We start from the raw sequence: 11,293 nt of genomic DNA, 5'->3' as shown, positions 1-11,293 counted from the left end.
TTACATGTCCCGGTTACAAACATGTTGCTCTGGGCTTGAAATGACCAAATTGACCCTCTTTCAAGAGAGGAAAACTCCAACAAATGCCAAAAAAATTAATTTTTCAAAAGAAAGCCTGTGAATAATCATAATGCTTTTCCGCGACATTTCCACTCTATGTCAGAATTTTCAAATGTTATTGCATTGCAAGTTTGAAAAAACATCTTTTCGTTTTCAGGAAAAAGAGAAAGAAAAAGAAAAAGAAACGAAAAAGAGTTACAAGTTGAACCGGTTCACGAGCCCTCCTCCTGTCCCTGTACTATTCTGGTTCTGGTACAGATTTAAAGGATCTTTCCTCTAACCTGCGGGTCACAGATCCAACTGTATCCACAATCCGAGACCCGAAACTCGCAATCAAGCCTCACTTTTGTTCTTAAATAAGTAGCTTAATTACTTGCCTGCATCTCATTAAACTCGGATCTTGGCCTCACGAGTCCATCGGTTTTGCCATTGGCTCAGGTCCATTTAACCAGGCTTCACTGCTCCACGTCCATTGCCTGCCCAGGCTATGCTTCTGACAGGAACTGCACATCTTTTTCTTGCTTTAAGTTAACCATGGTTAATTTCCTGAACCATGTACCTCCTCCACTGAACCAGCTCCATTCTCTCTCTAGATCTCTCTCTTTCTCTCTCTAACATTGAGTACTGCGCTGGAATCCAGCACTCCATGTTGCATTGTGCGCGTGAATTGAATGTGATTACCAAACCCCTCCAACCATAAAAGCAAAGACTGAACGCCATGCCATCCTTGCCCTGCGCATATATTTATACATCTTCTTCTTCCTCCTAGAGTCCATATCCACAGCACCACTCGCCACTCACCTCTCTCTCTCTCTCTTCCTCTCCTTTCTCTCTCAAATGGGGTTGGCAGCAAGGAGAAGGTGCACCATGGAAGTGGTGGCGCTGGTGCTGCTCAGGTTGGCACTCATGGCAGCGGCGCAGCAGGTGCCGTGCTACTTCATCTTTGGAGACTCGCTTGTAGACAATGGCAACAACAACAACCTTGCTTCCCTAGCCAGGGCCGACTACCGGCCATACGGCATCGACTTCCCTCAAGGCCCCACCGGCCGCTTCTGCAACGGCCTGACCACCGTCGACGTCATCGGTAAATTCTCATCTCTTTGAACCCTGGTCTTGTGCTCGGTACGTGTTCCGCTGTAGTTGAAAACCAAGTGAGCGCCAAAGAATCATTGGTTCATGTTTTGTCATGTAAAATCAGGAACTCTTCATGATTTTGGCCGCAGATCTCTTTCACCAAGGATATCATGAAGCTAATGAAGGCCACATCACGATCGCTTATTAATGAGTTTGCTGTTTTGAGCTTCGTTTTTGGGCTCTGTCGTCGCCTGCATTAAATAAGCCAAATAGAGAAATGATAAACAAACTTAGCATAGTGCATGTTTCGCAACCTTTTCATTGCATGCTCCTTGTTTTTGGAAATAAGACCGTCTTTTAACTTAGTGCACGCATTTTTGGGGTAAGCACTTGATGTGGACCGTCGATCTTGGGAAACCAAGAGCCCAGATATGTCGCCGTCTTCGTGCATTATGTTTCTGCATTAATGGCAGGTGTCCCCATTAAACTTGGTTCCTGGATTCCAAAGATGAAATCTAAGTGGTTGGTTGGGTCATAAAATCAGTGAGCACTAGTCCCCATCTAGTGGCTTCAAGAATCATTTGACTACATGAATGTATTACTTTCTAGTGGTCCATATGTTCCAAATTAGTACTAATATTGAATCCATTCAAAGTAGCAGAACATCTTTATTTGAAACAATTTCATCCACACCAAAGTTTTTTGAGGCATTTTGTTTTCTTGGTTCAATTTGTTCAGTTGATTATGATCCCGGGAACTGAATTTGTGTTACTCATTTGATGCAGCTCAACTTCTCGGATTCAATGACCTCATCCCTCCTTATATAAGTTCAAATCCTCAGTCACTTTTGTCAGGAGCAAATTTTGCGTCTGCTGCTGCCGGAATCCGGGAAGAAACTGGAAGACAATTGGTAATTTCTTGCGCCAACATTCTCAGTAGGACTTATAAACAGGAGTACAAGTATATACACCAATAGATTGAATTACGAGATCTGGGTGGCGTTTGGAATGGTGTGAAACATGACCAAGTTCTTGAAATTCTTTGTTGGTAGGGAGGAAGAATCACCATGAGTGGTCAGATCCAGAACTATCGTAGTGCCGTCTCTGCGATCGTTAATGTTCTTGGAGATGAAGATTCAGCAGCAAATCATCTGAGCCAATGCATCTTCACAATAGGGATGGGTGGTAATGACTACCTCAACAACTACTTCATGCCTCAATTCTACTCAACTGGCAGTCAGTACACGCCGGAGGATTACGCAGACAACTTGATCGAGTCATATACACAGCACTTGACGGTCAGTAATCGAATATTAATGAGTTTAACATAAACCCTAAAGCTTAGTCAAGGATTATACAACTATATATCTCTTCAATGTTTAAGCGCTTGTCACTTTGGATAGTTTTGATAAAATATATGTTGGTAATGTACCATTATACCTTTTCATATCACATACTCTTAATTATATGGAACTAAGTTTCAAATTCACGTATCACATACTCTTGTGTCCGGCACGTTCCAAAAGCAGAAAATCAAACACGTTCTCATTTTTACTAAAATCTTTATTTCAAAAAGGGCAAGAACTAGAATTATTATTATTATTATGTTGTTTAATTAATTAATAATGCTATATATATATATATATATATTTAAATTGAATGGCTTGAATGGCAGACGCTGTACAACTACGGGGCGAGGAAGGTGGCGCTGATCGGTGTGGGTCCGGTGGGCTGCAGCCCGAGCGAGTTGTCCCGGTACAGCGCGGACGGCGTCACCTGCGTGGAGCGAATAAATAGCGCGGTGCAGCTCTTCAATAACCGCCTCATCTCCGTGGTGGACCACTTCAACACCAACTTCGCCGGCGCCCACTTCATCTACGTCAATGCCTTCGGCATCTTCGCCGACATCCTCCGCAGCGCTCCCCAACACGGTATCATCCCCCTTCTCTTTTTCTCTCTCTACTCTCTCTCTCTCTCTCTTAAAATGCTCTCAATTGAGAGATTCATGGATCTAAGATCCAGCAATCTCTATGATCTTAAAAATCAGGTTTTCTTTTTATATTTTTTGTCAAAGTAAAATCGGGTTAGATTTTGGCAATTATGGGACATTTAATTTTTTATCGCTTTGATACCATACAGACTGTGTCGATGCCTGGTTTTCAAGATTGAGTCGATACATTTATCTTGGTATCGCGCTCAACCTCATAACATCCACAAAAATCAAACAGGCGACATGTCCTTTCCGCACCATGCATTTAATCAACAAAATTAAATGCATAGCCAGTCCGATTCGAAAATAAATCAGGTCCATGTGTGCCCTTGTGACGCATGGTAATATGAAATGGGAAAAGTCATTAATTGTGATGGCATGAAATGCACCATGCTAATAATGTCACAAGGACTACGCTGCTGCAATTTAAATCCTGACGAGTGACGAGATTTGGGATCCCACGCAAACAGGGGGCTCACCAACTGGTCCCATAGGGTATGAAAACCAGCGGCCATGTCCAAATTGATTAGATTCAGCAAACTTTTACATGAAGAAAATCTTATCGGCATGTTCTTTTACAACATTTCACGAGAAAACACCGACTTTTAATGAAAAAACATGCTCGAGTTTGGTTCAGAACGGCTCACGGCTCGTTAAGAAATATTCAGATATGTTGTGGATCTTGCCAGATCTGAATCATCTGAATAAAACTCCAAGATTTAATTTGAAGTTGCTTTGGTTCTGAATAAGAGCCAATGATGCAGATTTGAGTTTGGATCCGAAACAATTTTTATAATATTGGATAAAAAAAAAAGGATTGTAGACTTCTTGTACGTGTAAAAGCTGCATTCGGATGGTCGTCATCCAGATCTGGAAATCCACCTGAAACAAAACATTGTTCCAATTTATGGTTGAATTCAGAATGAGTTCTGAATTAGATCCAAATTCTTTTTTTGGATCATAAACTATGAAGCTATTTTGTAATAGCAACAAGCTATTACTGTTTCATGAATCTTTCCCAAGCTTTGGGGCAGATTCATGGAACAGTAACAGATTGTTATTATTGCCAAATAGCTTCCATCCCATTATGGAACAATGAAAAGGAAACAATTATTTTTACTGTTATAAATACGTATTATAAGGGGGTGTTGGTAATAAGAACATTGTGTTAGTATTTCCACGAATCTGTCTAAAAAATTGAAGTAGATTTATGAAACATTGGATTGCAATGGTTTATGAATCTACCCTAATCTTTGGGATAAATTAATGAAACATTAGCACAGTGTTCCCGTTACCTAGTGACCCCATAAAGTGTATAGTTTAGTGAATGCCCTTGAGGTTATTAGCTTAGGGTTCAAATCTTGTTGCTTATAGTTTCAAAACCTTATGGTTGCTGCAGACGGGTCGACTAGACTTAGAAAAGACAATTTTGTAGTCTAAGTTTTTGCTACTCTACAACATTGAGAATTACATCCTTTTTATAAGTGATCAAGCTATAAGTTGAGATCTTGATGCATCATCATGCCTTCTATTGGACACAGATAAGTTTAGTTGATGTTATTGGAAGATGACACTTCAACCATGTTCACATGTTGTAGTTCATTTGAACTTGGAAACATAAATTAGGGCTAGTGAGAACCAATGGACCAAATATTTGGAGGGCCAACATTAAACTCTGTGATCAGTGCCAAAAACATGTATGCATTTAAGGCTCTATTTGGAACCATGTTTATGTGGTTTCCAGAGTCACATATTCCAACTCTGCTTGGAATTCATGGAACTTGCAAGCCACTGCGCACAGTGTTCTCTAGACAAACCCAAAACCATGGTTTTTTGTTGAAACCATGTGGGTCTCTACCATGAATGCTCGTAGCTCTACTTGCAAGCATTGCCTAAATGCATATATATTAGCTGATGTCCTGAAGTTTGGTAATTATAAGTAAAATTTTGGTTATTAAGCTTAATCAGCATGAGTACGTCAAGCTTAGCAAGAGACAGCTAGGGCCACAATTCCTGGGCAAAGGGCAGAGCATAAGCTGTTTCCACAGATTATGATGTAGTAACATGTGAAATTTATTAGATCATCTTCAACATGGTCTAAATTTTTCCATTAACATATCATATAGACAGTGAGAATCTGGCTTTTGCAGATCATGACAATCGAATTATTGAGTCTTATCTTTCTTGTCATTGAATGCTTATTGTTGAGTATTTAATGAGACAGAGATAGGGACAAAAGTTAAGTGTATCATGTGGCTTAAAAGCCGAAATCTAGTTTCATGTCAAATGTTAATATATCATTAATATGCTGAGGGAAATTGATCCTAACAACTCCAGTTCAAACCAAAACAGGTTTCTCTTACTCTTTTCATATTTAATGCTCCTTATTGAGCTATAAATGAAGAGAGACAAGAGTGGATTGTCAGGATCTAAACTCCCTGCTCTACAAATGCTCACTCCATAGTCACAACTGTTAGACAAAAAAGGATCTAACAGCTGTTCTATGCAGCCTTTCCATTGTTAGATGCAGAACAGCATTTCTCCTTCTTTCATGCATGAGTAGGTGGATGAATCTGCTTCAGAAACTGTTTCATGCATACTCACATGGAAAAGGCTACATCTTCACTTTCCAAACATCAGGCTTCAATCCATCTGATGTTTGTGATTGGGGGATAGGTGCAATATGAGCACAATATCAATACTGTCTCTACTTTAGATGCATTGAAAGTTGATTACAGTACTATTGAATCTGTATATCAATGCATGAAATTCTAGAGATAGAAATGCATATTGTAGTTCCATTCATCCACTCATATGTACTTAGCTTAGATAGCATAAAGTCTAACCAAGGAAGATCTCTCTTTATCTATCTCTCTTGCTCAGGATTCAGTGTATCCAATGTTGGCTGTTGTGGGGTGGGAAGGAACAATGGGCAGATCACATGCCTCCCTTTCCAACTGCCTTGTGCCAGTAGGAATGAGTATTTGTTCTGGGATGCCTTTCACCCGACTGAGGCAGCAAACCTTATCATTGGAAGGAGATCTTACAGTGCTGCATCATCTTCGGACTCGTATCCCATGGATATCCAAAGCCTGGCAGCAATTTAATGGCGGATCTAGTGACAAGATTCACGATCTTTTTAGATTAATTAGTGTGTGTGGTTGCTATCTTATGATATTGTTCAATATTTTTCAATGCTAAATTGTGTTTAAATGGAATTGGTTCGAAGCATGCTCTTTGTTGATATAGGCCAATTCCACTGTAAAAGAAGTGGGTTATTTAGTAGCTACATGTATTCTGGTGTTTCTTGAAGGAAATAATGGTAGCATTGGGTCTGGTACCTTTCAGAAAAATGAAAGGAGTAACATGTATAATGGAGAGATTTAGCAGCACTTGGGCCATTACCATCAAGAATTTTGTTAATTATATTAGATCTTTTGGATTTGGTCTTTGCAGTTTATTTGATCACAAATGTGCTGTGATTTCATTGTTTCACGTGTTTATGTATTTTTGCATTACATCAAATGATACCTTAGTCAATCTAAAATGCCACGAAGTCATCAATTGTGGATAGTTTGTTTTAGCATTTGAAGTCAGCTATTCATGAACATAAGAATTCAAGATGCGACACACACACACACACACACATACATACATACATACATACATACATACATACATACATACATATATATATATATATATGTGTGTGTGTGTGTGTGTGTTGTGTCCTAAATTTTACATTTGAAATGAAAAGGGAAACTGTGAACAGTACTTAGAGGATTCATACCATTCCCATTTGTTAAAACAAAGTTCACAGCTATTTCTGTTGAACATTTGAAGCAATAACACAGATTCATGAATTATGAGCCATTTATTTTCCATTATCTAAATTTAATCTGGTGTCACACTGGAGATAGTTAAATCTACTAAAATGTTAAATGAATCTCATTAAACATATCCACATGCACAAAAATGATTCCAATGGCTATCTATTTAGCCAAGTTAAGGTTAAATACTAGAGTTATTGACTTCTTTCAATACACATATCCTTTCTAGAATGGCAACCCTTAGCTGAAGTATCTGGACGTGTAACATAATGTGTTTTCATGGCTGACACTTAATGGGGCATAAACAAAAAAGTCCAGGGCTGCACACGAGCCAGCTTGAACTTGGCTTGAGTACCTTAATCCACAGCTCGAGCTCGGGTCAAGCTCGAGCCAAGATTTATCTTGAGCTTAGCCGACCTAACTAGCTTGAGCCAGTTAATTAAAAAAGTTTGTTTTTTAACTCATGATGACAACCAGACTTGTGTTGACCTTAAGTTTGTAAGACGAATAGAAGACTCCCTTAAACTAGCTTTCTTGTGTGAAAATATTGTGAATTGCAGCAGACATATTCTCATTACAACTCGTGAGCTTTATGAAATTCAAACGACCCAAGCTTGCCCAAGTTCTTTCTTGGCTCGAATTCAACTCGTTTATTAGACGAGTTGAGCTCAAGTTGAGAAGTTGAGTTTAACAAGCGAGTTTAATAAGGGTCTTATTGAAGACCCTTATCGAAAACATATTTGCACATTGAAAGCATGCAAACTAAAATATGTGCTAAAAGTAATTATATAATATGTAAAAACTAATTGCGAAAAAAAAAAAACTGCTGGAGAAAAAGAACTCCCTGTGGCATTGGCCATCAATGTTAGACATCATACCTATTACTTATTGCTATTTTTTTATGCAAGCATGCATGGCATCATACAGAAGCATATAAATAACTACACACACATAGGGTTACTCCTATCAATTGGAAGATAAAAATTAAAAACTTCTGATTTTGAGAATTCCTGGAAACATATCTTTTTCACATTTTCCTTTGGAACTTGACCATTGATTGGAATGGATGATTAAGACATTCATTTACAACCCATAAATTGGTATGTGAAGAATTATATTTCAAGGACCAGTACTCGCACCACACTACATCTTCAAGTTTAGGGAAGTCACTTTTTCCATTCAAGAAACATGCTCCAAGAGTTCACAGCATGGTTGGCATTGTTCCTCTCTTCTAAGAACACAAAATCTTGGAGGATTAACGGATTAATCTTCCTAATTACCGTAAGGATTGACCTATTTTGTGCGGTAAATGAAGGTATATAGAATATTTACTTTACCATCTGAACGTATAGTAAACTATTGTAATTAGGAGGCGATTATCCTTTACTTGGTAGTAAATTCAAACCTGATCAAGTTCATTTCTCCCCACTCGGCCTCTATCTCTTTGTCTTCCCCTTCCTATCCCCGCCCCCTTTCAAAAGCAACAAAAGTGCTTATATCTTTGGAAAAAAGCTTCTTACTTATGAATATGAATATGGCTTCGTTATTATTTGTTTCCAAATTATAAGCCCTCCCAATTGTGTCTTTGTATTTGTCGAGGTTATATTATTTTTTTATTCACTTAATATGCCTGATTTTCTTGTTTTTTCCTTGTATTTTAATCTGTGTTTGTGACTTCATCTGTCTCATGCAAAGAGACATTCTCCTGTGGTAGGGTTTGCTTTGTGAATATGCACATTTGGAATTCCTAAAAAAGAGAAAATATGAAGGATCTGCAATTATTTGGCTCAACTTATATTATCCGATCTCATCTTTCCTCACATACATCCTCCATGTGAATGCGTGAATTTTATTCCGTTCACGTTTTATGTGCATGAGTGCCAATAAATACATGCATGCTCACGTATGGGATAGTTTGTTTTGCGGAAATTTTGGGATGCTCAACCTGGGCACAAAGCGAGGATTTTGCACTGATTTTTTTTAAAACTTTTGAAGATTTTCTCCCCATATCTGGGGTTCATAGAATGTCTGGACTAGTTTATGAGGTGTTTGATCAACTTGATTAATAATGGAACTACATGCAAAGTTATTTTTCTGAAGCCAAAGTGCATGATGTTATTGATATTTTCAAAAACGTAACTTGACGTGAAACCCTTGTGAAGCACCAATCACAGCTTTTACAAACATAACATTACCTGCCTATGTCTGCACATGTATACGTAATTGAACAAGAACAAAATGAATTTGTGAAGTTAATAAAAGTATGCATATGACCTCCAAAAATCCGATCAAGGAATCAATTGTATGGAATTATATGAAAATGAAAAAAGCCATAAGAGGTCATTTGGTATTAGTACTGTTCTATGTATATGCCCAAAGAACTATTGTTGATTGATGCAACATTTTGAAAATTGTTTTGTGACTCAATTTTTTTGGCATTATTACTGTTCTATGTATCTACCCAAAAAACTAGTGTTGATTCATGAAACCTTTTAAAAATTGTTTCATGAATCTGACCCAATTTTTTGAGTAATGTATGGAATGAAAACAATACTATTACTGTTCCATGCATTTGCCTCAAAAAGTAGGGCAGATTTATAAAACACTTTTTAAAATGTCCAATGAATCTCACCAATTTTTGAATTATATATATGAGAGAGTGACATAATATTCCTATGCTCGAATGGCCTCTTAAGCAGAACTTCAGTATCAAATGCCATCTCTAATGTGCCTGTGTTTCTCTGTGATTCAGGGTTCACTGTCTCGAATACAGGATGCTGCGGGGTAGGAAGGAATAGAGGGCAGATCACATGCCTACCATTTCAGATGCCATGCCCTAACAGAAATGAGTTTCTCTACTGGGATGCCTTTCACCCAAGTGAGGCTGCAAATATCCTCATTGCGAGGAGGGCTTACAGTGCACAGGCACCTTCCGACTCACACCCAATGGACATTCGGCACCTCGCGGCTCTCTAATGGCCGTCTGCTGCTGCTAATTGAGAGATCAAGTACCTTCTAGATTATTGTCTTGAGTTCAATATTTTTCATTCAATGTCTATGGAGTCCAAAACTGTCTTCGGTGAAACACCAAGGAGTCCGAGTTTGTCAGTCATTCAGCTTTAGTGTTCAAACTGAATTTACCGTAGTTATATATGTAGTAAGGTGGTTCTTTTCAGGGGAAAGGCAGTCTGTCTTTCTTTCTCCCTGTCATTTTCTTGCTGCAATGCCCAAGATAGTTCTGGAACTGAACTCTTATCAAGGGTGAAAGGCAGACCAAGTCCTCCTGTCCTTGTTTTTCTTTGAAAACTATCTTGGTTAGAAGTGAATTTACTATCCCTTGATAATTGAGATTTCATGTTTAATTGGCAGATTTAGCAAATATGTGCTACTCAGATACAGCCTTTGTTCTCACACTCACACACACATGTATGTATGCATGCATCTGGATATACGTTTTTGTGTGTGTATGGGGAGAGAGTAAGCTGAAAATAATAATCAACAGTACTATTGCAAAAATGGCCACAACACCCAGTACAAAGAGATCATTGTTTCTTTCGGGGAGAGGTTTTTGTCTCAAACATTTGAATACATGATTCCACATGAGTTTTCTTAGTATAACCTTGTGGGCATGATTGTGTAATTGCTCCAATAGAGAAAAAAAAATGCGAACTGTATAAGTTTCTTGGCTAGATATCTTGGTTAATCAACTAGATAAATGATCAACTTGGACACAAAAGTTGTTGGTCCATCGTCAAATTGTTTTTTAAGCGATATTCTATTCAAATCCATGCATGGTGCACAACAGATAACAATGATGAGCACATCCGTATGCTCAAACTGAATAAGAAACATGTGATATTTTTTTTTTAGGTCTTTTAGGGGACGATTGGCAATAAAAACACTGACACACTAACACATTATTCTGTGAAAATGGGACAAATTCATGTAACACCATTTTAGTGTTCTTGTTGCTAAATGCCCTTTAATCTACTTCAGGATATAAATTGTTTGAGAGCTACGAGGTCTGTTTGATAATAGCAATAATAAGCTGTAACTATTTCATAAACCCACCCCAAGAGTTGGGTAGATTCATAAAAAATGGCATCACATTGTTCCATGAATCTGCCCCAATTAGAATAGTAACAACTTGCAACTATAGCCAAACAAGGACATAATATTTCTAATTACATTTAAATGGATGTCTAGGAGATATTAGTCTTGAGATTTTTGTTTTCTTTGTTTCTGCGAGCGAGGATGACAAGTTGGATCATCTTTGAATTATTCAGCTACAAGTCATTTACATCCCTAGAAGCATGTTCGGAAGGATCAAATCAGCTTAA

At 38.1% G+C, this 11,293-nt stretch overlaps 1 protein-coding gene across 2 annotated transcripts; it reads left to right on the top strand.

Moving 5' to 3' along the window:
* Nucleotides 1-788: 788 nt before the first annotated feature.
* LOC116260766 (GDSL esterase/lipase At5g45670-like) lies at nt 789-10,332 on the top strand. 2 transcript variants are annotated; one of them, XM_031639239.2, is made up of 5 exons: nt 789-1,144; nt 1,920-2,044; nt 2,186-2,431; nt 2,809-3,064; nt 9,706-10,332. In XM_031639239.2, the coding sequence occupies exons 1-5, from the start codon at nt 898-900 to the stop codon at nt 9,927-9,929; spliced, it is 1,098 nt and encodes a 365-aa protein (XP_031495099.1). In that variant the 5' UTR covers nt 789-897; the 3' UTR covers nt 9,930-10,332. The 2 variants fall into 2 exon arrangements, with proteins under 2 accessions (XP_031495099.1, XP_031495098.1); XM_031639238.2 differs by lacking the exon at nt 9,706-10,332 and adding an exon at nt 6,007-6,578 and having other exon boundaries at nt 792-1,144.
* Nucleotides 10,333-11,293: the final 961 nt, after the last annotated feature.

The sequence above is a fragment of the Nymphaea colorata genome, chromosome 9 (assembly GCF_008831285.2).
Source record: "Nymphaea colorata isolate Beijing-Zhang1983 chromosome 9, ASM883128v2, whole genome shotgun sequence".
NCBI lineage: Eukaryota > Viridiplantae > Streptophyta > Magnoliopsida > Nymphaeales > Nymphaeaceae > Nymphaea > Nymphaea colorata.
Note: the sequence above shows the minus strand (reverse complement) of the source record. Positions and strands in the feature narration are given on the sequence as shown.